At 43.9% G+C, this 25,803-nt stretch overlaps 2 protein-coding genes across 5 annotated transcripts; both read left to right on the plus strand.

Annotated features, from left to right (window-relative positions):
• The first annotated feature begins 7,301 nt into the window (after nucleotides 1–7,301).
• LOC118362254 (mitochondrial basic amino acids transporter-like) lies at nucleotides 7,302–19,218 on the plus strand. 4 transcript variants are annotated; one of them, XM_035742454.2, is made up of 5 exons: nucleotides 7,302–7,751; nucleotides 10,091–10,134; nucleotides 14,862–14,901; nucleotides 15,160–15,243; nucleotides 16,433–19,218. In XM_035742454.2, exon 5 carries the CDS (start codon nucleotides 16,433–16,435, stop codon nucleotides 17,204–17,206), a length of 774 nt encoding a protein of 257 aa, XP_035598347.1. In that variant the 5' UTR covers nucleotides 7,302–7,751; nucleotides 10,091–10,134; nucleotides 14,862–14,901; nucleotides 15,160–15,243; the 3' UTR covers nucleotides 17,207–19,218. The 4 variants fall into 4 exon arrangements, with proteins under 4 accessions (XP_035598347.1, XP_035598346.1, XP_035598348.1 ...); XM_035742453.2 differs by lacking the exon at nucleotides 14,862–14,901; XM_035742455.2 differs by lacking the exons at nucleotides 7,302–7,751; nucleotides 10,091–10,134; nucleotides 14,862–14,901 and adding an exon at nucleotides 10,782–13,152.
• A 127-nt stretch (nucleotides 19,219–19,345) lies between these two features.
• Nucleotides 19,346–25,237, plus strand: LOC127913439 (fibrinogen alpha-1 chain). Its single transcript, XM_052485385.1, has 4 exons — nucleotides 19,346–19,374; nucleotides 23,238–23,530; nucleotides 23,746–24,033; nucleotides 24,828–25,237. The coding sequence occupies exons 1-4, from the start codon at nucleotides 19,346–19,348 to the stop codon at nucleotides 25,223–25,225; spliced, it is 1,008 nt and encodes a 335-aa protein (XP_052341345.1). The 3' UTR covers nucleotides 25,226–25,237.
• The last annotated feature ends 566 nt before the right edge of the window (nucleotides 25,238–25,803 follow it).

Below are 25,803 nucleotides of genomic sequence, written 5' to 3' on the forward strand. Positions count from 1 at the left end.
TAGCAGCAGTGTAGAAGAGGGGGGTGGGGGGGGGGCAATGCAAATAGTCTGTGTAGCCATTTGCAAATAGTCTGGCTTGCCATTTGATTAGATGTTCAGGAGTCTTATGGCTTGGGAGTAGAAGCTGTTTAGAAGCCTCTTAGACCTAGACTTGGCGCTCTGGTACTGCCATGCGATAGCAGAGAGAACAGTCTATGACTAGGGTGGCTGGAGTCTTTGACAATTCTTAGGGCCTTCCTCTGACACCGCCTGAAATAGAGGTCCTGGATGGCAGGAAGCTTGGCCCCGGTGATGAACTGGGCCGTACGCATTACCCTCTGTAGTGCCTTGCGGTTGGAGGCCAAGCAGTTGCCATACCAGGCAGTGATGCAACCAGTCAGGATGCTCTCGATCATGTAGCTGTAAAACATTTTGAGGATCTGAGGACCCATGCCAAAAATGTTCAGTCTCCTGAGGGGGAATGGGTTTTGTTGTACCCTCTTCACAACAATCTTGGTGTGTTTGGACCATGATAGTTTGTTGGTGATGTGGACACCAAGGTACTTGAAGCTCTCAACCTGCTCCACTACAGCCCTGTCGACGAGATTGGGTGCGTGCTCGGGCCTCCTTTTTTCTGTAGTCCACAATCAACTCCTTTGTCTTGATCACATTGAGGGAGAGGAAGTTGTCCTTGCACCAAACGGTCAGGTCTCTGACCTCCTCCCTATAGGCTGTCTCATCGTTGTCGGTGATCAGGCCTACCACTGTTGTCATCAGCAAACTTAATGATGGTGTTGGAGTCGTGCTTGGCCGTGTGGTCACGAGTGAATAAGGAGTACAGGAGGGGACTAAGCCTGTACCCCTGAGGGGGCCATGTGTTGAGGATCAGTGTGGCGGATGTGTTGTTACCTACCCTTAACACCTGGGGGCGGCCCGTCAGGAAGTCCAGGATCCAGGTGCAGAGGGAGGTGTTTAGTCCCAGGGTCCTTAGCTTAGTGATGAGCTTGGAGGGCACTATGGTTTTGAACGCTGAGCTGTAGTCAATGAATAGCATTCTCACATAGGTGTTCCTTTTGTCTAGGTGTGAAAGGGCGGTGTAGGGTGCAATAGAGATTTCATAATCTGTGGATCTGTTGGGGCGATATGCAAATTGGAGTGGGTCTAGGGTTTCTGGGATAATGGCTTTGACGTGAGCCATGACCAGCCTTTCAAAGCAATTCATGGCTACAGACATGAGTGCTACGGGTCGGTAGTCATTTAGGCAGGTTACCTTAGTGTTCTTGTGCACAGGGTCTATGATGGTCTGCTTGAAACATGTTGCTATTACAGACTCAGACAGGGAGAGGTTGAAAATGATATGAATAGGCCCACTTTGTCAGGTTTGCCGTTCAAAATCAAATTGAATCTTTTTTCCTCATATAATTTAAAAAACAAGTCGCAAGGTGTAGGCAAGGTCATAAGCAACTAGCTAGACTGGGATTTGACTAAACAGTTAATCTGGGTGATTTTTCCACACATCAACAGGTATTTTCCTTTCCATGGTAGCAAAATCTTTCTATTAAAATGTATTGTAGTGAGATATTTTCTTTCTTTCGGGATTTGAAACCGAGTACAGTTGAAGTCGGAAGTTTACATACACCTTGGCCAAATGCAATTAAACTCAGTTTTTCACAATTCCTGACATTTAATCCTAGTAAAAATTCCCTGTTTTAGGTCAGTTAGGATAACCAGTTTATTTTAAGAATGTGAAATGTCAGAATAATAGTAGGGAGAATGATTTATTTCAGTTTTTATTTATTCCATCACATTCCCAATGGGTCAGAAGTTTACATACATTCAATTAGTATTTGGTAGTATTGCTTTTAAATTGTTTAACTTGGGTCAAATGTTTCGGGTAGCCTTTCACAAGCTTCCCACAATAAGTTGGGTGAATTTTGGCCCATTTCTCCTGACAGTGCTGGTATAACTGAGTCAGGTTTGTAGGCCTCCTTGCTCGCACACGCTTTTTCAGTTCTGCACACAAATTTCCTATAGGATTGAGGTCAGGCCTTTGTGATGGACACTGCAATACCTTGACTTTGATGTCCTTAAGCCATTTTGCCACAACTTTGGAAGTATGCTTGGGGTCATTGTCCATTTGTGACCAAGTTTTAACTTCCTGATTGATGTCTTGAGATGTTGCTTCAATATATCCACATAATTTTCCATCTTCATGATGCCATCTATTTTGTGAAGTGCACCTGTCCCTCCTGCAGAACAGCATCCCCACAACACGATGCTGCCACCCCCATGCTTCACGGTTGGGATGTTGTTCTTCGGCTTGCAAGCTTCTACCTTTTTCCTCCAAACATAACGATGAACATTATGGCCAAACAGTTCTATTTTGTTTCATCAGACCAGAGGACATTTCTCCAAAAAGTACGATGTTTGTCCCCATGTGCAGTTGCAAACCTTAGTATGGCTTTTTTATGGCGGTTTTGGAGCAGTCTTCTTCCTTGCTGAGTGGTCTTTCAGGTTATGTCGATTATATGACTCATTTTTACTGTGGATATAGATATTTTTGTACCTGTTTCCTCCAGCATCTTCACAAGGTCCTTTGCTGTTATTCTGGGATTGATTTGCGCTTTTCGCACCAAAGTACGTTCATCTTTAGGAGACAGAACATGACTCCTTCCTGTGGGGTATGACGGCTACGTGGTCCCATGGTCTTTATACTTGCATACTATTGTTTGAACAGATGAACGTGGTACATTCGGCCGTCTAGAAATTGCTCCCAAGGATGAACCAGACTTGTGGAGGTCTACAATTTGTTTTCTGAGGTCTTGGCTGATTTCTTTTGAATTCTCCATGATGTCAAGCAAAGAGGCACTGAGTTTGAAGGTAGGCCTTGAAATACATGTGAACTTCCGACTTCAGATGTAGCTCTGAATCCACCATATGGCAGACGTCATAACACATACGCTTTCTCTTTAACAGGTTATGGGCAATAATATCTATGGCTGCAATGAAATCTAGCAGTGCAGCTCCCACAATCCTCACAATCAATTTATTTAAACAAATCATCAGTCATTTGTTTCAGTGCAGTACATGTTGAGTGCCCTTCTCTATAAGCACGCTGAAAGTCTGTTGTTAATTTTTTTACAGAGAAGTAGCATTGTATTTGGTCAAAAACTATTTTTTCAAACAGTTTGTTAAGAGCTGGCAGTAAGCTGATAGGTCTGCTGTTATAGCCAGTAAAGGCTGCTTTACCCCTCTTGGGTAGAGGAATGACTTTTGCTTCCCTCCAGGCCTGAGGACAAAGACCTTCCTCTCAGCTCAGATTAAAGATATGAATGTCAGGAGTGTCTATAGAGTCAGCTCCCATCCTCAGTAACTTTCCATCTAAGTTGACAACGCTACGAAGTTTGTCATTATTGATCGATAACAATAATTTTTCCACCTCTCCCACACTAACTTTACAAAATATTTAAAGAACAACTGGTGCTTTGAGTTTAGGCTAGCAGGATTCAAGGATGCTATGAGTTAAGATATCAGGACCTGCTTAGACAAAGCAATTGTAACAGTAGACCAAACAATTGCAATATTGTATGTTGGAAAATAAATGCACGCAGTATTGTCATTATAATAAGTATCATATTAAATTGTATTTGTCACCTGCTACATAAACAACAGGTGTAAACTAACAGTGAAATGCTTATTTACAGGTTCTTCCCAACAATGTAGAGAGTAGACAACAGGTGTGAACTAACAGTGAAATGCTTATTTATACGGGCCCTTCCCAACAATGTAGAGAGAGAGTAGACAACAGGTGTGAACTAACAGTGAAATGCTTATTTACAGGTTCTTCCCAACAATGTAGAGAGAGAGTAAACAACAGGTGTGAACTAACAGTGAAATGCTTATTTACAGTTTCTTCCCAACAATGTAGAGAGAGAGTAAACAACAGGTGTGAACTAACAGTGAAATGCTTATTTACAGTTTCTTCCCAACAATGTAGAGAGTAAACAACAGGTGTGAACTAACAGTGAAATGCTTATTTACAGTTTCTTCCAAACAATGTAGAGAGAGAGTAAACAACAGGTGTGAACTAACAGTGAAATGCTTATTTATATTCCCAACAATGTAGAGAGAGAGTAGACAACAGGTGTGAACTAACAGTGAAATGCTTATTTACAGTTTCTTCCCAACAATGTAGAGAGAGAGTAAACAACAGGTGTGAACTAACAGTGAAATGCTTATTTACAGTTTCTTCCCAACAATGTAGAGAGAGAGTAAACAACAGGTGTGAACTAACAGTGAAATGCTTATTTACAGTTTCTTCCCAACAATGTAGAGAGAGAGTAGACAACAGGTGTGAACTAACAGTGAAATGCTTATTTACAGGTTCTTCCCAACAATGTAGAGAGAGAGTAAACAACAGGTGTGAACTAACAGTGAAATGCTTATTTACAGTTTCTTCCCAACAATGTAGAGAGAGAGTAAACAACAGGTGTGAACTAACAGTGAAATGCTTATTTACAGTTTCTTCCCAACAATGTAGAGAGAGAGTAAACAACAGGTGTGAACTAACAGTGAAATGCTTATTTACAGTTTCTTCCCAACAATGTAGAGAGAGAGTAAACAACAGGTGTGAACTAACAGTGAAATGCTTATTTACAGTTTCTTCCCAACAATGTAGAGAGAGAGTAGACAACAGGTGTGAACTAACAGTGAAATGCTTATTTACAGGTTCTTCCCAACAATGTAGAGAGAGAGTAAACAACAGGTGTGAACTAACAGTGAAATGCTTATTTATACGGGCCCTTCCCAACAATGTAGAGAGAGAGTAAACAAGAGGTGTAAACTAACAGTGAAATGCTTATTTACAGGTTCTTCCCAACAATGTAGAGAGAGAGTAGACAACAGGTGTGAACTAACAGTGAAATGCTTATTTACGGGCCCTTCCCAACAGTGTAGATAGAGAGTAAACAACAGGTGTAAACTAACAGTGAAATGCTTATTTACAGGCCCTTCCCAACAATGTAGAGAGAGAGTAGACAACAGGTGTAAACTAACAGTGAAATGCTTATTTACGGGCCCTTCCCAACAATGTAGAGAGAGAGTAAACAACATGTGTGAACTAACAGTGAAATGCTTATTTACGGGTCCTTCCCAACAATGTAGAGAGAGAGTAAACAACAGGTGTGAACTAACAGTGAAATGCTTATTTGCGGGTCCTTCCCAACAATGTAGAGAGAGAGTAAACAACAGGTGTAAACTAACAGTGAAATGCTTATTTACGGGTCCTTCCCAACAATGTAGAGAGAGAGTAACAGGAGAAATAAATACACAATGAGTAACAATAACTTGGCTAAATACACAGGGCACCGGAATCGACGTGCAATGGTGCAAAGTAATTGAGGTAGATATGTACATGTAGGTAGGGGTAAAGTGACTAGACAACAGGATAGATAATAAGCAGCAGCAGCAGGGTATGTAATGAGTCAAAAGAGTTAATGCAACAACAAAAAAAGGGTTCAATGCTAATTGTCCTGGTAGCTATTTGGTCAAATGTTTAGCAGTCTTAATATGGTTTGGGTGGTAAAAGCTCTTCAGGGTCCTGTTGGTTCCAGACGTGGTGCATGGGTACCGCTTGCCGTGCGGCAGCAGAGAGAACAGTCTATGCCTTGGGGGTGGCTGCAGTGCCTTGCTGTCGGATGCCAAGCAGTTGCCATACTAAGCGGTGATGCAGCCAGTCAAGATCCTCTCAATGGTGCAACTGTAGAACTTCTTGAGGTTCTGAGGGGTCATGCCAAATCTGTTCAGCTTCCTGAGGAGGAAGAGGCTTTGTAAATGCCTTCTTCGTGACTGTGTTGGTGTCCGTTGACCATGTTCATTCCTTAGTGATGTGGACACCGAGGAACGAAGCTCTCGACAAGCTCCACTGGAGCCCCATCATTATGGATCAGGGCGTGCTCTGACTTCCTGTAGTCTATGATCAGCTCCGTTGTCTTGTTGACATTGAGGGAGAAGTTGTTGTCCAGGCACCACACTGCCAGGTCACTGACCTCCTCCCTGTAGGCTGTCTCATTGTCGTCGGTGATCAGGCCTAACACCATCGTGTCGTCAGCAAACTTAATGATGTGTTGGAGTCATGCGCGACCACACATTTGTGGGTGAACATGGAGTACACCTCTGAGGGGCAACCCGTGTTGAGGGACAGCGTGGTGGATATGTTGTTGCCTACTCTAGCTACCTGGGGGCTGCCCGTCAGGAAGTCCTGAGCTTACTGGTGAGCTTGGAGGGTACTATGGTGTTGAACGCTGAGCATTAGTCAATGAACAGCATTCTCACATAGGTGTTACTCTTGTCCACGGGAGAGGGCTGTGTGGAGCGCAATAGAGCTTGCTTCATCTGTGGATCTGTTGGGGAGGTATGTGAATTTGAGTGGGTCCAGGGTGTCCGAGATGATGGTGTTGATGTGAGCCATTTAAAAGCATTTCATGGCTACAGATCTGATTGTTATGGGGCGAAAGTCATTTAGACAGGTTACCTTGGTGTTTTTGGGCACAGGAACTATGGTGGTCTGCTTGAAACATGTAGTTATTACAGACTCGGTCAGGGAGAGGTTGAAAATGTCAGTGAAGAGACTTGGCAGGCAGTCTCTCTGTCTCTCTGTCTTTCTGTCTGTCGTCCCCCCTCTCTCTTCCTCTCTCAAGTGATAAAATTGGATACCAGTTATGAAAACATGGGCATGGTAAGCAGGGGAGGGTCAGGTATCAGTGACTCAAGAAGTCTTATTGACAGTGTATAAGCCAAAAGGATGACACAAATGCCCCAATGCCTCAACATCCCAATGGATAAAATACACCAACAAATATTCACAGAAGTATAAAGAAACTATAGAATTAAACCTAAAAAAAAATGAAGTACCTTTGGTCACTTTCAAGAATACAGCTGAATATGCAGATATTGCAAATGTTAACATAGAGTTAGGTTTTTTTCCAGATTGTTTTTTCAGAATGTCTAAAATGCTACAGATGTTGCAATCTTGCGTGTCATTTATCTTGGTTAATATTTTACCATATTTTCCCCGTAACATCTGGTCTATGATCTGTTTTGATACTTGGGTACTATAGAGTACTAGGAGTAAATGGTTAGACTAGGTTGGGGAGAGCTGATCATAAATCAGTTGTTTGGATCAGAAAGTATTGTGGTCGGTGGTTTTGATGATTACCCGTGGAAAATCAACTCGAGCCAATCAGCGTGCGGGGCGGTAGGAGTCTTGTCTTAATCACAGTGATCTGATTGGGCTACATGCTTGGTTAAAAGGGGCTTTGAATCTCACGGGATACAGTCAGAAATAGAAACAGCGTGCGGAAGGAAGAAGACAGCTGGTGGGGGGTAGCTAGGTAGTGAACTGTGGGAGCGCCTCAATTCAATAATCAATTCATACACATTAAGCTACTTAGCGATCTGTCTTATTCCCGAGCTCACCTGGGTACTGTCATCAACAGCCCGTCGCAAACTCGCTTTTATTCAAGAGGAGACGAGAACTAGCTACTTTACGTTACTGTATCTAGCAATGCAGCCATCAAACTACAGGTCGAAACTGATAGTTAACTAAAGTATTCGTCTAGTTTGAAGCAATACAAGATTGTAGCTAGCTTTTGCACCAAGCCAGACCTTTGAATTACGTGTGCTACGGAGAAATACAGACTTATTGAGAGCTAGCTTTTGACTAATTCAAAGACTCCTTGAGGGAATGGACTTTGCAGCAGGATGCATAGGAGGTAAGTTAATTCACGTTTGTTAGAAAGCATACCCGTGGATATATTGATTCAATGCTTGCTACGTGGCAGCATGGAGTCATGTTTGCAAAATGCATCAGGTTGGAAACGCTTTGAATAAATGATTCATGAGTTTGGCTAGCAAAGCTAGTTAGCCAATGCAGAAGTGTGCCTAGTGATGGCGCAAGTTTGCCCCCCAATTTACATTTCATGAATGGAAAATTACAGAGTACTGTTCATTGTCTAGTACAATTTCTTGCCCCTAATTGTTGTGAATTCCTATATTAATTGTTTTTCTGGCTAAACCTGTTTTTATTTTCTTAGAATCACAAAATATATATTTGTGCAACTTTATAATCGCAGCCAGACAATTCCATTCATTCCAAACCATGTGCTGCGAGTGTTAAAAATGGGCAGTCCCTCTCAAGCACCAATTACATTATCGACATATATTTCAACTTCACATAGTCAAATGGTGACTATATAACGAGGGAACTTGGTAGATTCTTCAGATTTATCAGGGTACACAGAATACCCCCTAAACTAAACCAGGTGTAGTTTTAACCCTTGGGCGTTGTGAAATTGGACCTCTGTAGCATTTTACCGGTTAATTTGATTTTTACTAAATCGTTAAAATTCTTATCCACAGAAAGTCCATTCCTAACTTCCTATCAATATGTATCATTGCTTTAGTTAACCCCATCTCAATTAATATGAATGTCAGCTCAGCCAGAAAGTGTATCAATAAGTCTATTATTGGGCGTTATTGCGATACTGTCTCGGCTACTAATAATGTCTTGAAAGTGGGGGTCAGACAAATTCTCTAGAGTCATCTTTCTGCAATGGGTCATTCCTACGAAACAATTCTCAAGTGTGATTTTTCATGTCCTTTTTAGTCACTGAGATTGGGATCTGTACTGATCAATTTAATGCATTTTGATTAGATTTTATTCAACTACAATTTCCACAATTGTCATTACTAAAACAATTTCATTTTTAAAAAATACATTGCTCCCCTAATGTAAAGGCCTGAGTTAAACAACACCGGGGAAAAAATATTTATACTGAACAGAAATATAAATGCAACATTTTCAAAGATTTTACTGAGTTAAAGTTCATTTAAGGAAATCATTCAATTGAAATAAGTTCCCTAAACCCTAATCTATGGATTTCACATGACTGGGCAGCGATGGGTGGGCCTATGCCCTCCAATAGGCAGCCAGGCCAACTCACAAGGTAGCCCGGCCCAGCCAATCAGAATGAGCTTTATTACAGACAGAAATACTCCTCAGAACCCCAATTTGAGCTTTTTAGCCGTTTTGTTGAGAAGACCAAGTGGGGTGAAGGCAGAGTTTGAGAATAAGAACCTCCTTCTGAAGGCAAATAAATGAACTTGTGCTCATCTAAAGATGACTACTCCTAAATGATGCATCATGGGTGAATACATTTTTATTTAAAAACTGGAGTGTTTACAGGAGCTTAGTGTTACCAAAATTATATGTCCAGAAACTGTTTGTACATAAATATTATAGTAACACTTCAACTAGTATACCATTTAAACAAAATATATTTCTGGACAAACTACAGCAACATATTTTGTTTTATTCAAATAAGTTAGGTTTTTCTGAAGTAAAATCACCTGTGAATTGAGTCTGGATGAATTTCAGTAATGTGCATTTGGGGGAAAATGTAAAATAATTCAGGCAAAAGTACTAAAAAAATTGACTTTAAAAATCTGAAATTGTGCAGGTGCAGTGAAATGCTTGTTTGTACACAACACACACAGAAGGACAATTGATTTTTTGCAGATGCATCATGGGTTTTGTAACTCATGTTTTAAAACGGGTTTCATGAGAATCACATGAATGCACCATGCTTCACTCACTCAAACACCAAGCCAGAACACATACAAGTGCCCCTAACCTGAAACGGCCCTAGTTATGGTTTTATCCTGTATCTTCTCGCTAACAATGTCAAGGACACATGTTCAGTACAGTGAACAGCTGATGGGCAGTCCAGAGAAGACTGTTTGTTCTTGTGTAATGCACTTGATATTCAAACATGCACCCATCACCACTGAACGTGTAATAACTTGCATCGGCTCTAGGCTCAAAGACTTGAGTATTAAAGTGTCTCTATGCTGTTTATTCCTATACTTGTACTTAGTTACCTATACTTGTACTTAGTTACCTATACTTGTACCTATACTTGTACTTAGTTACTTAGTTACCATTCTTTCTTAAAGTTGTCAGGGTTTAATTGTTTCACATAGCTTTAGACCACATTACATATCAACCTCCTCCAACAAGTGCTGATTAATTGTTCATCTTTGTCACTTCCAGGTGCTGCCGGTGTCTTGGTCGGGCATCCTTTTGACACTGTAAAGGTGGGTTTGTTTTATCTGGTTGGCAAGTGACAGGCACGTGTCATATTTTTAGAAATCGCACTGAAATGTAATTCCTATTTAGCTACTCTGGGGTTTATCAAGGCTCCTCAAAAGGGCACATTTGAATATAGAATAGATGACCCAAAGTGTTTTTGATAAAGTATGAAATATTCATGTTCTCTCCCAATCAAAATGTGTCAGAACTGCATTTCTCAGCTATTACTTACATATAGCAAACTGAACTTTTTTTTCCCCCAGACCCCACACACACGTGGGTAATTTGCCTGGTTTTCTGACCTAGTCATATCTACACACTGCTGTTTAAAAAAGTAGAGCACATAACATTCTTAACCCAGTGTCTTACTGCAACACAATCTGTTCTTGGAACGGAACAGACATCTCCTCCTAGTTAGCTCATGAACCTGAGATGGAGCTGTTGTCTCTGTATGGCATGTTGAAGCTTGCTGAGCAACAGTATGTGCACACAACAATTAACTTATCTAGAAGCATGACAGGTTTCTGTGTTATAGTTGACATTTCAAGATATGCCTTTTTTTTTTTTTTTTTTTTTTGTATGAGTGAGTGTATAGCCTTAAGCTCAGCTGACCCCTACACTCATCATATGCATTACCCAAATATAGTTTTGATTAACACCTAAGCCACATGATATGTTGGAGCTGTGACAGCATAGGTCATTGGAAAGCTCTGTGAATAAACAGTCGAGTTATACACTTCATTGGGTCATGGACTCTACAAGGTGTCAAGTTCTACAGGGATTCTGACCCATGTTGAGTCCAATGCTTCCCACAGTTGTCAGGATGTCCGTTGGTCCACCACCCATTCTTAATACACACAGGAAACTTGGGATTACGGTATGTAACTCTGGTTCTTTGAAGGAGATGAGGGAGACCTCTCACTATGGGACACGCCTTTACGGGTCATTGGTTGAAGCCTTATTCAATCACACCAATCAGAGCTTTGTGGGTGTATGCCCTGTGTGTCTATATCACCCTGCACTACTCTGGTTTCCTCATTCTAAGAACTACCTCTTACACAAGTCAGAGAACATAATATTCAGTGCCCCTTATGTGGCAATTTCTCTAGCGGAATGTTCTCGGAGACTGCAATCCCCAGCTGTACGCCTTGGCGATAGCCTCCAATGGGAGAGGTGTTTGGACAAAGCAGGGTTGGCAAAGCAAACAGTTGGTCATAGTTTCAGAATGGCCTAGTCCTGTCCATGTAGAGGCGCTGGGCGCGGCACTGGACACAATGTGTTAAGGTGCCGCTGCTCTGGAGAAGAGCACAGTGGAAGGTGGAAGAGGTCAGTGGCTTGAATGACATTTAGAAATTAACGCAACGTTAGGACGTATCATAACCTTGAAGTAGTTGAGGGGGGTTCGTGAAGGTCGCTAGCGGGCTTGGCCAAGGCGAGAAACGGGGCTGACGTATGTCACCGTTGGCTTATTGTCTGACCTGACAAGGACATGTTGGCCCTGTAGGAATAGACAAAAGTGCCTGAGGGATAATGACAGTTTAGAGCTAGAACATGGATATGGGCTGTACGCAGTCTGACCATATGCCGTTCACTGTATGCCCTTCGTGGACTGCCCTCCCCCTCCCATCCCTATAGTGATGCATCTATTTGTCACTACTTTGCATGTGAAGACTGTCCCAGTAGGATTGAAGTGTCGATAGACACTTTGCTGAGAGAAGCACGTACCTGTGGATAGACTAGTTCAAGCAGAGTGAGGTCACCCACAGCTGGATAGCTGAGTTAAGGAGACCAAGCAGAACCACTACAATCATGGAGCCCAGGAAGCTTCAGACACATCTAGTATGTGGCTGATGTTGCCGTGCGAAACAGGCAATGGTGAAAATGTCACTCCATGGTGAGGGCTGGGGAGGCTGGCTACTATGGTCGTTGAGGTCAGAGGAGTTCTGCCAGCTTATCAAGGCCCTGTGCCTTGCGCTAGGTGTGCTGATTCTTCCCAACAGATGGCGCCAAGGGGGTATCCACTGCTAATTGCTTGGAGTGATGCCCTGAGGCACTGCGTTGCTGGTGAGCGGACTGTCTGTCCCAGGATCGGAGCTGCAGGAGAAGGCTGAGACTTCTTGGGGATCCTCCAGTTCTGTGAGGGAGGACTCCTAGTGATGACCTGGGTGAATGTGGGCTTCTGGGGATTCAGGGCTTGCTTCTGGGGATTCAGGGCTTGCTTCTGGGGATTCAGGGCTTGCTTCTGGGGATTCAGGGCTTGCTTCTGGGGATTCAGGGCTTGCTTCTGGGGATTCAGAGCTTGCTTCTGTGGTAAGCGCCTCACTCTCCTTTTCTTAGAATTTAACCTGGTCTGGTTGGATCGATCTGTCCATTCAGGTAGGGCAGCGCATTTGATTGCCTTTGAAGAAAGGTCAGTTATTGACTCCTGCCCTACCTCTTCAGTCTGGCTGGGTAGCACAAACTGAGCAGAGGAGAAATTATTCTGTGGTGTAATCCATCTGCTGGTCAAAGGGTGCTGCCTAATGTGGCAAGAGACATGCCGTCGTCCTCACATCCGGATTCGTCGGCATTAATGTCCACCCCCTGGTAAAAGTGGGGAATTCTCCGAATCAGCCTGAAGCGCAGACTGAGGGGATGCCTAAAGTAGCTTCTCCCTCTGGGACTTCGTTGTCAACTGAGTTGTCCTCGCGCAGGTATGAGGCCTGGGCAATACTTTCCATGTACTTCATGTCTAAGGAGACGAGTCCAGCTGAGCGCGATGCACACAACTAGCGGGGGTCGATGGGAGCCTCCATAGCGTCCCGGACGTGTAATGCCTGCAGTTGCCAGGGTGAGCGTTGCTAGGCTTTTGCTGCTTTTTCTCCCCTTTCCCTGACGACTTGGCCGGTAAGCCTGTTGGACATTGCATTTCGACAGGACGGACAAAAGCACATGGAATTACCGGGGGGCTAGCTAGCCACTCCACGCGCTGCTCCTACAATGGGAATTTGGGAGAGACACTGGGTAATGTGAGTTTGAGCCAGGTAAGCAGAAACAGACTGCTTTATTTAGCAGGGTGGCGAGAAATGCCTTCTTTAAACTTTCAGTGTAGTGAATTAGCTGGCTTTCTTAACCTGAGTTTAGATAGCCAACTATCCGAGGCGTTGCGTGGGCTACAAAGTGCCGACTCGGGTCTGTAAACCAAGTAACTTGAGGTAGAACGAACAGCTGGGTTATCTTTCACAGGGGAATGAAAGGTGCTTCAATGGTGGGGTAACGCACTGAAGAAACACAAACGCTTATGCTAGCCAAATAAACCGAATGGGGCTTTGGCCCAGATTGCTAGCTAAAACATTAGTGGTGCGGTTAGCCCACTAGCTAGCCAAGATACACGAAAGTTCAGCTAGTTAACTCTGAAAGTGGGAACCGACAGAGCTAGAGACCCCGGGTAGAAGTAGCTAAAATTTGTGGGAACCTGCTATTAGCAGGATGCTAAAGCAGTGCAGCTAGCTAGCTAACGATGCCAATTGTGTGTATGCCAGGCAACAGGTGTACAGTATCTAGCCGATGACAAAGTGCTGCTAACCGAGTTAACTTCACTCTGTAAAGTGAAGCTGAAGTTAGCCGCATTCGTGAAAAATAGAAAACAAGCCACTCAATGCTATGTGTTGGGGTAGTAAACCCACACCGAAAGGAACTGTTAAGTTGAGAGCTAGTTTACTGAATAAAGCTGCTTATCGGGCTAGTAACCAGATGGACTCGAGGCTAAGAATGAGGAAACCAGTGCAGTGTGTTATAAGACACTCGGGCGGACACACACTGCTCTGATTGGCCTGTTAGACACACACTGCTCTGATTGGCCTGTTAGACGGGATTGAATAAGGCTTCAAATAATGACCCGCAAAAGGGGCGGTGTCCCATAGTGAGATGTCGACTGAAAGAACTGTTCAGCGTGAAAAAAACCCAGCAGTGTTGCAGTTCTTGACACAAACTGGTGTGCCTGGCACCTACTACCATACCCTGTTCAAAGGTACTTAAATATTTTGTCTTGCACATTCACCCTCTGAATGTCACACATACACAATCCATGTCTCAATTATCGCAAGGCTTAAAAAATGATTCTTTAACCTGTCTCCTCCCCTTTTAACAAGGGATCATAGCTTTCACCTGGATTCACCTGGTCAGGTTGTTTTGTACACTCAAGTGTATCTGCAGGTGTTTTTCTGTTTTTTCCGTTTCACATTTTAGGGGTTTGCATTTTTTAATGCTATGGATCCCCCTTTATACAAGATTCTACTTCCAACCTGCCGGTAAACATATATATTTTAAGGCAGTGTGCAAGGTATTTTTTAAAAGTACATTTCTAGTAAAGTTATACCAATCATGGCAATACAGTTTGCATGAGAGGCTATTTTGAGCCTAATAATCAGGTATAATTGTTTTAATGATGCAATTTACGAGGTTTATACTGAAATGTTTATCTTCTCATACATTAGTCTTCTAAAAGCTGTAATTTTCAGACACTGAATCTTGAAATATTTTTTGCTGTGTACTCGTAATCTCTAAGCATACAAGTTACAACCCATGTATCAGGATATTTGTACTTGATATTTTGACAATTTGAGTCAACTTTTTTATTAAAAATTTAAAAATATATATATATTCTGAGTACAGACATGTGGAGGGACACTGTTTGTTTTATCCCTGAACAGGGAGGGCTGTCTTTAACAGCATAAGTGTCACTGTGTTTTAGATGAGGGATATACAACCTCTGCACGGATGTGACCTAGCTAGTAAGTACGGTCTAGGTCTTTTTCTCCCCTGTGTTTTGTTTTTGTGTTGTGAAAAAAAAAAATCTTCCAGACTTTTAAATAAGTAGCACAAAAATACTTAAACATAATTTGTCAACCAAATCTACTCTTATATTGTAGTACATTAGTCTTTGTTTATATTCTCTTTTCCTATGAGTTTTTGAATTGTCTTTATTGTTATTAAATGTGGCGATATTGCCTTCTGAGCTTTTTCGCTAACATTGAAGATTCCATTTTCAGGTACGACTCCAAGTTCAGAGTGTGGACAGACCTCTGTACCGCGGCACATATCATTGCTTCCAGTCTATCGTAAGGCAAGAGTCGGTGAGTACGACCGCTACCGTTACGGAGTCAAGTCAGAAACTGTTGAGATTGCGATTACGTTTTAGAATTGTTGGCTTTATAAAAGCGTGTTTCACTCCATCAGCAACGAGCTGAGAAGCTGCAGCATCTTTAGCGTTGTCTGACAAGTGATGTTCCGCTCAAAATAGTCTAGGTATGTTGTGCACGTGTTATACATGGAATAAATGAAGACGAATGAAAATAGACCTATAAGCATGATGGTCAAATGTGTTGACGTTGACTGATATTTCCATCAATTAATTAAAAGCGGTATTTTCGCAATGGGATTGTATTTTTTAAATTTTTATCCCGGACAATTTGGCCAGCAATTTTTTTTAATTTTTTATCGTCTGTTCATATAATTTATTTTGGTCAAAAGCCGGCAATTACCGGCTAACGGAAACCCTGGTGTGTGGGTAGTCACCAGTGGTGAAATCCTTTCATTCAAATTGATTGATGTGTATTGGGAGGTAGTTGGCACTGCAGCCCATGAGGCATTGCCATGTGCTCTGTGCAGTGCCAACTGCTGTTGTACCATTGGTTAGAACAGGGCTCTACTCAGAAGGGTTTCTCATTAGTCTTGTGCTTCAATCATAGAGAATGATAGTGGCCAAAAGGCTGTTTTTAGCATGGGCAGCTCCATTGAGGGCTTCCACCATTTTAAAGTTGTCAACTAGGTGGGAATTCCTATGGGTTGTAAACCTCAATGGTGCTGCTAATGCTGTCACAGACGCTATAATGGCACATACTGTATGTAAAGATGAGTCCTCTATCTATCTCTATGGCTTCAATACAGAGGTCAGTCTAGCAGAGAGCCTATTGGCCAGTCTGGGGGGGAGGTGGTTGGGAAAGACATATCAGTAGCTAAGGTCAATCGGGGTGTTACGCTTGCTGTGTGGCTAAATTAAGAGAACCACCTTGTCACTTGAGCCGGTTAAGTATTAGGTTAAGGCTGTCAGTATTATAGTGAAATAGCAGCATAGTATTGCCTTATGAAGAGTATGTCCTTAAGCAACATTTGTTGTGGTGAAAGTGTGATTTGGCTGTGGCAAACTACTACTGTGTGTTTGTGCCAAGTTCTTCAGCTTCATTCAACTTACATTACCATGGTCTGTCTCTCGGTCTGTCTCTCGCTCTGTCTGTGTGTCTCTCGCTCTGTCTGTGTCCACAGATGACTGGTCTGTACAAAGGCATTGGCTCCCCCATGATGGGTCTGACCTTCATCAACGCCATCGTGTTCGGTGTCCAGGGCAACGCCATGCGCAGGCTGGGCCACGACACGCCGCTCAACCAGTTCCTGGCCGGGGCGTCGGCGGGCGCGTTGCAGAGCGTCATTTGCTGCCCCATGGAGCTGGCCAAGACGCGCATGCAGCTGCAGGGGTTGGGTGAGAGGAAGTCCAAGCAGAAGCTGTACAAGAACTCTCTGGACTGCCTGGTGCGCATCTACCGGAAGGAGGGCTTCCGCGGTATCAACCGGGGTATGGTGACCACGCTAGTCCGTGAGACACCGGGTTTCGGGATCTACTTCCTGACCTATGATGTACTGACGCGCTCTCTGGGCTGCGAACCCGATGACCCCTACATGATCCTCAAGTTGCTGTTTGCCGGAGGCATGTCGGGCATCACCTCGTGGATCTCCACCTACCCTGTTGACGTCATAAAGTCCCGGCTCCAGGCGGACGGCGTGGGCGGCCACAACAAGTACAATGGCATCGCTGACTGTGTGCGTCAGAGCCTGAAGAGGGAGGGCTGGCGGGTGTTCACGCGCGGCCTCACCTCCACGCTGCTCCGGGCGTTCCCCGTCAACGCCACAACCTTCGCCACCGTGACTCTGTTCCTCATGTACATGCGAGACGATGAGGGCGCCGTCAATGACTGCGAGCCCCAGCCTGCCCACTCCTCTCTCGCTGTGAGCCCACAGCAGGGCCAGCCCTCAAGCTTGTGAATGGGAGAAGGTGGTGTTTCTGCTCTGGTGACCCTTATTGGGTTGGAAGTGGTCCCACAATGCACCAGCTAATAAGCTGATGTGACTTGACCGCTCAACGTCAGCTTCACGAAGGCTATTTTTACAAGATGTATGTATGTTCCGATGGTAAACCGCGCTTGTAAATACTTGTCCCATTTTGACCCCTGGTTTTTACAGAGTACACTTTTTTTATTATATATAATTTAGTCTTTTTGAGAAGTAATTGGGGAAAGAAACTAGCAGTGAAAAAGCACATGTCTGACCTAGTCATCCCTTGTGCATGAACAGTAGGGCAAACACGTATTTAGTCAGCCACCAATTGTGCAAGTTCTCCCACTTAAAAAAGATGAGAGAGGCCTGTAATTTTCATCATAGGTACACTTCAACTATGAGAGACAAAATGAGAAATTCAGAAAATCACATTGTAGGATTTGAATTTATTTGCATGAATTTATTTGCAAATTATGGTGGAAAATAAGTACAGTTTATCTCAATTTGTTATATGCCCTTTGTTGGCAATGACAGAGTTCAAATGTTTTCTGTAAGTCTTCAAGGTTTTCACACACTGTTGCTGGTATTTTGGCCCATTCCTCCATGCAGATCTCCTCTAGAGCAGTGTTTTGGGACTGTTGCTGGGCAAACAGACTTTCAACTCCCTCCAAAGATTTTCTATGGGGTTGAGATCTGGAGACTGGCTAGGCCACTCCAGGACCTTGAAATGCTTCTTACGAAGCCACTCCTTCGTTGCCCGGGCGGTGTGTTTGGGATCATTGTTATACATTAAAGACCCAGCCACGTTTTATCTTCAATGCCCTTGCTGATGGTAGGCTTTGTCACTTTGGTCCCAGCTCTCTGCAGGTCACCTACCACTGCTTATCCAGAAAGGAAGCCATTTCATTGGTTCAAATCAATGATTCTGCCGGCTAGGACCATAAACATTTTTTTTTTTTTAAATCTCCCCTGTTGGAATGCCACTGGATATTTCGGAGTCTGGTGTGAGGTCTGCATTACCTGGTTCCTTTTTAAATTACTCTTGGCTGAATTTACACAGGTAGCCCAATTCTGATCTTTTGCCCAATTGTTGGTGAAAGAGCTGATCTGTTTGTTCAAAATACCAGTTGTTGCCAAATAGATCAGAATTGGGCTGCCTGGGTATAAGCAGCCTTCATTCTTCTAAATAATCCTAAAGTTAAACAGTCATGATTTTCAACTCCGTCTCGTCTCAGACCTTGTAAAGGTGACACATTATTTCTCATTTTACTGAAAGATTCAGCATTAACTGAAATATTTGCTCATGTGTGCTGAAATGACTGCATGAAATGTCATGAGCGAAGTGCAGAGCAAAAATGATAATAGTTTTGATTTAAAACATGTTTTGTTAGTACAATAGAATTGTACTTTGAGGCGGCATAGTCCCTAGCAGTATAAATCTACAGCCTGATTGTTACATTTTGGGCAAGTGGTACAATTGCAAGTGGTACAATTTTTACAAACCAACATGATATTGACTATACATCTCATGATTTTTATTTTTTATAAATTATTCTACAAGTATGTGTAAAGTAATCTCTTAAATATTGCGTCTTTTCACGTACAGACCTTGACTTTAATTGCAACCTTGTGGTTCACAAGAACGTGTTACTTAACTAGTTTCTCTATGATGGACGACATTGCTTGTACAGAGACGTGTTACAAATGATGTATTTATACTGTGAATTTGGGTCCGTGCTTTCGCTCCCTTGTCTTGTTTCTTTTATAGCACCTAGACATTCGAGGGCAACTCGACTAAATGGAATGCTGCTTCCTTTCTGTTTTACTGTGATGTAATACGACCAATTGGAGCTAGCTATTTGGTCAGAAGAGCACAAGTGCTTGACGAGGCCAGTTACTCTTAATTTGTACGTGCCATATTTGTTCTGTATCGGTCGTAATGTCTTTCAACCAAAGCAATATGTGGAAAAAACATGTCAGAATAAAACTATATGATATGAGTCTTTGTCATGTCTTTTCAAGCCACGGTAACTGAAATAGTAGCATTGTCTGTATTTCTGCCTAAGGCCAGGATTCAATACGATCGCCATTTTAAGGTCATTTCTGATTTTGAGCTGACATGCAGCGATGGGTCGACTGAACAAGGTGAAAAAAAGGTGAGTTGTCGTCAACAACGCGATCGTAATGTATGTAAGGCTAAGCCTGGTGCTGTGTTTCATAACCTCCTAGTAAATGGCAGCATACGGACTGGGAAAAATCAACATGAACGTTCCTCCCCACTGGTAATTACCAGATTTTTCCCAAACTGGTCTTATCCCGAGCCCCTACTCCTCCCACATGCTGACCTCTGCTAAAGAAATGCCCTTCATGCAGAAACAAAATATTATTCACAAATATTTTAATATAGTTTTGGAACACCATTATTTGTTTGAGCGTGATAGCTGTACTTTTACTTTATGGTTGACAGTTTGTTTGCCATTAGCCAATTGGCTTTCTCAACGTGTTTTAAAGCATTTGAAGCCACGCAACTCGTTGCTTGTAGTTTACAGCCCAGTAAAAGCTCTTCTCTGTTCCATGCACCCCAATGGTGGAACCAGCTTCCCACAGAAGCTAGGAAATCATATTCAGTCTGGAAAAACTCACAGTGGGGAGAACAAGTATTTGATACACTGCCGATTTTGCAGGTTTTCCTACTTACAAATCATGTAGAGGTCTGTAATTTAAAAAAAAAATCATAGGTACACTAACTGACTGAATCAAAAACAAAAATCCAGAAAATCACATTGCATGATAAGTAATTAATTAGCATTTTATTGCATGACATGTATTTGATCACCTACCAACCAGTAAGAATTCTGGTTCTCACAGACCTGTTAGTTTGTCTTTAAGAAGTCCTCCTGTTCTCCACTCATTACCTGTATAAAAGACACCTGTCCACAATGGCCAAGACCAGAGAGCTGTGTAAGGACATCAGAGATAAAATTGTAGACCTGCACAAGTCTGGGATGGGCTACAGGACAATAAGCAAGCAGCTTGGTGAGAAGGCAACAACTGTTGGTGCAATTATTAGAACATGGAAGAGGTTCAAGATGACGGTCAATCACCCTCAGTCTAGGGCTCAATGCAAGATCTCACCTCATGAGCCATCAATGATCATGAGGAAGGTGAGGGATCAGCCCAGAACTACACGGCAGGACCTGGTCAATGACCCGAAGAGAACTGGGACCGCAGTCTCAAAATCATTAGTAACACACTACGCTGTCATGGATTAAAATCCTGCAGCGCAAGCAAGTTCCCCCTGCTCAAGCCAGTGCATGTCCAGGCCTATCTGAAGTTTGCCAATGACCATCTGGATGATCCAGAGGAGGAATGGGAGAAGGTCATGTGGTCTGATGAGACAAAAATAGAGCTTTTTGGTCTAAACTCCACTCACTGTGTTTGGAGGAAGAAGAAGGATGAGTACAACCCCAAGAACACCATCCCAACTGTGAAGCATGGAGGTGGAAACATTCTTTGGGGATGTTTTTCTGCAAAGGGGACAGGACGACTGCACCGTATTGAGGGGAGGATGGATGGGGCCATGTATCGCAATATCTTGGCCAACAACCTCCTTCCCCCATTGAAGATGGGTCGTGGCTGGTTCTTCCAGCATGACAATGACCCGAAACACACAGCCAGGGCAACTAAGGAGTGGCTCCGTAAGAAGCATCTCAAGGTCCTAGAGTGGCCTAGCCAGTCTCCAGACCTGAACCCAATAGAAGATCTTTGAAGGGAGCTGAAAGTCCGTATTGCCCAGCGATAGCCCCAAAACCTGAAGGATCTGGAGAAGGTCTGTATGGAGGAGTGGGCCAAAATCCCTGCTGCAGTGTGTGCAAACCTGGTCAAGAACTACAGGAAACGTATGATCTCTGTAATTGCAAACAAAAGGTTTGTGTACCAAATATTAAGTTCTGCTTTTCTGATGTATCAAATACTTATGTCACGCAATAAAATGCAAATGAATTACTTAAAAATCATACAATGTGATTTTCTGTATTTTTGTTTGATTCTCACAGTTGAAGTGTACCTATGATAAAAATTAGACCCCTACATGCTTTGTAAGTAGAAAAACCTGCAAAATCGGCAGTGTATCAAATACTTGTTGTCCCACCTAGCTAATTTTTTTTTAAAGATGAATGCCTTAAACTAAGTCGTTCTGGATGAGAGCGTCTGCTAAATGTGATACCTTGTTGATCAGTGCATATCAGTATCCATCTATCATATGTTAAATCATAGTATAGGTACCCCTCAAACTGAAGGGGACAGGCACGGCTCTAAAACAAGATTTTGAAGGCAGAACAAAGGTCCAAGAATGTGTTTTTTTAATTCTAGGGCAAAACAAGGAAATTATTTCTGAAATGCTCCTGTAATGCTGGTTTGGTTTTGAGAAAGGAGTCGTGTGTGTGTGTGTGTGTGTACGTGGATAGGGCTTTGTTACCATCAACAAGTCGAAGTACAATCCCTTTCTCAAACACAGCACTGTTATATTCAGACCGTGACAGAGTTATGGGCTATATCAATCCATAGTGCATGCTCGTTCCCAGAGTCATCTTATGCAATGTGATTGTGTACTTATATGCAATTGTTATAAAGACTGGAATGCAACCAGTGTTAGTGCAGATAACAGCAGTCGACCAATGACGTGTCCTAGAGTCACTTCTTGTGGTGACTTCGTGTGGTTCAGACAGACTACTAATCTCGCTTGCCAGACTCCTGGAATTCCACCCCCAGAGTGTGGGAAAGACAGCGGCTGTGCAAAGACACTACAGACAAGGTTGAAATTGTTATCTGCTACAGTCAAATATTGAACAAAGAGGATATGAATCTAACACTAAGAAATCTAAGAGTATGAACTTCATATTGTGTACTTATATCTGTCAATGTGTTTTTGACTGAATCATGTCAAATACTTTTGTGAATTTGTTTTGGAATAAAGCAATTTAGTTATAGAAAAGTGCATTTTTATTCCTGCAATCCAAACCATATATTTGACCTCTACAAAATATGAACACAAAAATAAAACTTTTATTTGAACAGAAATGGTAATAACTTCAATAATTTGTTCAACAAAACAAACGCAGTGACACATTGTGCATCCACCATACTGTACATTCACCTTAGTGTCCGTCAAGTCTTATTTTGATGTGCAATAAATATTTACAGTAAGGCTGGGCCTTGTTCATTAGGGAACACAACTGAAAGGAAAACATTTTGCAATCGGGAATAAAAATGACTTTCTTATTGGGCAAGTCCAGATAATCCCTCCCTGTTTCAGTCCCTTTCTTATTGGACAAGTCCAGGTAATCACGCCCTGTTTCAGTCTGTTTTATTCCATTTGGTGCCACAATTGCAGGCCATGATGCCGTTAGAGGTCCCGTTTGAGGGAAATTGTCCTTCGGGGTCAGTTGTAGGATCATCTCACTGTCCCCAAATCCTAACCAGTAACCATTAGGGAAGAAAAAGGGCAAAACTGACCTTAGATCAGTGCCAATGGGGAACTAGGCAGTGATGGCTGGCTAAAGGCTGCACTTCCTGGCTGTGTCAGTGTTGGTGTAACAGGAGTAGCGTAGGCAGTGGTAGATCTCCTCGGCTCTGGGGCAGCTCACATATACGCCCCCTTTTGGAGAGCCTCGACATAGATGCAATTCGAGGGGACGGCAGTGTTCCTTGACATAGCTACAAGTCGAGGGGAGGGGCAGTGTTCCTCGACCGAGCTACAAGTCGAGGGGAGGGGCAGTGTTCCTCGACCGAGCTACAAGTCGAGGGGAGGGGCAGTGTTCCTCGACCGAGCTACAAGTAGAGGGAAGGGGCAATGTTCCTCGACGGAGCTTCAAGTCGAGGGGAGGGGCAGTGTTCCTCGACCGAGCTACAAGTAGAGGGGAGGGGCAGTGTTCCTCGACCGAGCTACAAGTAGAGGGGAGGGGCAGTGTTCCTCGACGGAGCTACAAGTCGAGGGGAGGGGCAGTGTTCCTCGACATAGCTACAATTCGAGGGGATGGGCAGTGTTCCTCGACCGAGCTACAAGTAGAGGAGGGGCAGTGTTCCTCGACGGAGCTACAAGTAGAGGAGGGGCAGTGTTCCTCCACCGAGCTACAGGTAGAGGAGGGGCAGTGTTCCTCAACGGAGCTACAAGTAGAGGAGGGGCAGTGTTCTTCAACGGAGCTACAAGTAGAGGAGGGGCAGTGTTCTTCAACGGAGCTACAAGTAGAGGAGGGGCAGTGTTCCTCAACAGAGCTACAAGTAGAGGGGCAGTGTTCTTCAACAGAGCTACAAGTAGAGGAGGGGCAGTGTTCTCAACAGAGCTACAAGTAGAGGAGGGGCAGTGTTCTTCAACGGAGCTACAAGTAGAGGAGGGGCAGTGTTCTTCAACGGAGTTACAAGTAGAGGAGGGGCAGTGTTCTTCAACGGAGTTACAAGTAGAGGAGGGGCAGTGTTCTTCAACGGAGCTACAAGTAGAGGAGGGGCAGTGTTCCTCAACGGAGCTACAGGTAGAGGAGGGGCAGTGTTCCTCAACGGAGCTACAAGTAGAGGAGGGGCAGTGTTCTTCAACGGAGCTACAAGTAGAGGAGGGGCAGTGTTCTTCAACGGAGCTACAAGTAGAGGAGGGGCAGTGTTCTTCAACGGAGCTACAAGTAGAGGAGGGGCAGTGTTCTTCAACGGAGCTACAAGTAGAGGAGGGGCAGTGTTCTTCAACGGAGCTACAAGTAGAGGAGGGGCAGTGTTCTTCAACGGAGCTACAAGTAGAGGAGGGGCAGTGTTCTTCAACGGAGTTACAAGTAGAGGAGGGGCAGTGTTCCTCAACGGAGCTACAAGTAGAGGAGGGGCAGTGTTCTTCAACGGAGTTACAAGTAGAGGAGGGGCAGTGTTCCTCAACGGAGTTACAAGTAGAGGAGGGGCAGTGTTCCTCGACGGAGTTACAAGTAGAGGAGGGGCAGTGTTCCTCGACGGAGTTACAAGTAGAGGAGGGGCAGTGTTCTTCAACGGAGTTACAAGTAGAGGAGGGGCAGTGTTCCTCAACGGAGCTACAAGTAGAGGAGGGGCAGTGTTCCTCGACGGAGTTACAAGTAGAGGAGGGGCAGTGTTCCTCGACGGAGTTACAAGTAGAGGAGGGGCAGTGTTCCTCGACGGAGTTACAAGTAGAGGAGGGGCAGTGTTCCTCGACGGAGTTACAAGTAGAGGAGGGGCAGTGTTCTTCAACGGAGTTACAAGTAGAGGAGGGGCAGTGTTCCTCGACCAAGCTACAAGTAGAGGAGAGGGCAGTGTTCCTCAACGGAGCTACAAGTAGAGGAGGGGCAGTGTTCTTCAACGGCGCTACAAGTAGAGGAGGGGCAGTGTTCCTCCACCGAGCTACAAGTAGAGGAGGGGCAGTGTTCTTCAACGGCGCTACAAGTAGAGGAGGGGCAGTGTTCCTCGACCAAGCTACAAGTAGAGGAGAGGGCAGTGTTCCTCAACGGAGCTACAAGTAGAGGAGGGGCAGTGTTCCTCAACGGAGCTACAAGTAGAGGAGGGGCAGTGTTCCTCCACCGAGCTACAGGTAGAGGAGGGGCAGTGTTCCTCAACGGAGCTACAGGTAGAGGAGGGGCAGTGTTCTTCAACGGAGTTACAAGTAGAGGAGGGGCAGTGTTCTTCAACGGAGTTACAAGTAGAGGAGGGGCAGTGTTCCTCGACGGAGTTACAAGTAGAGGAGGGGCAGTGTTCCTCGACGGAGTTACAAGTAGAGGAGGGGCAGTGTTCCTCGACGGAGTTACAAGTAGAGGAGGGGCAGTGTTCCTCAACGGAGTTACAAGTAGAGGAGGGGCAGTGTTCCTCGACGGAGTTACAAGTAGAGGAGGGGCAGTGTTCCTCAACGGAGCTACAAGTCGAGGGGAGGGGCAGTGTTTATACCATAGAATCTGGATGGATTCTAGTTCTATTGTTAGACATGCCAAGTATCGTATTATTTTAGCTAAATTCTGTTTGATTTCCTGATGGTGGCATCAATATTCCTCATATCATTGCTATCATCAATTCTGGGGCACTTTCGTGGCTGAATGACTATCCTGTTGGTTGCATGGTCTTTCCACTTCAACAAATCGGAATTGAAATGCAATTGGAATGGAAGTGTACTTGAATCCACTGCTGGTTTGACGTGTCAATGCACTGATGTACCAGCAATATGTTTGTATTGCGGTATGCTGCTTTTCTTGGCCAGGGCTTATTTGAAAAAGAGTGGTCAATCTCAATGTGTCTTTTTTGTTTACTTTTTTTGTTCAAATTGATTATAAATGAAAGCTTACAGAGATGCCCAATTAATTTGACTGCCCCTACCTGCTGACCAGGTGGCCCACCAATCTGAACCTATGGCTCATGTTGTATTCGGCGCACGTGACAAATAACATTTTATTTTATTTGTTGAGGGTTTTGACAGCTGACGCAGGGCAGTGTCTGGTAGAGGAGCAGCATCTGCTGCCTGTGATCTTTTGACTCATAGTAGAAAGGTCATGTAACTCCGGGGCGGCAGCGTAGCCTAGTGGTTAGAGCGTTGGACTAGTAACCAGAAGGTTGTG

Source organism: Oncorhynchus keta, chromosome 29 (assembly GCF_023373465.1).
Source record: "Oncorhynchus keta strain PuntledgeMale-10-30-2019 chromosome 29, Oket_V2, whole genome shotgun sequence".
Lineage (NCBI taxonomy): Eukaryota > Metazoa > Chordata > Actinopteri > Salmoniformes > Salmonidae > Oncorhynchus > Oncorhynchus keta.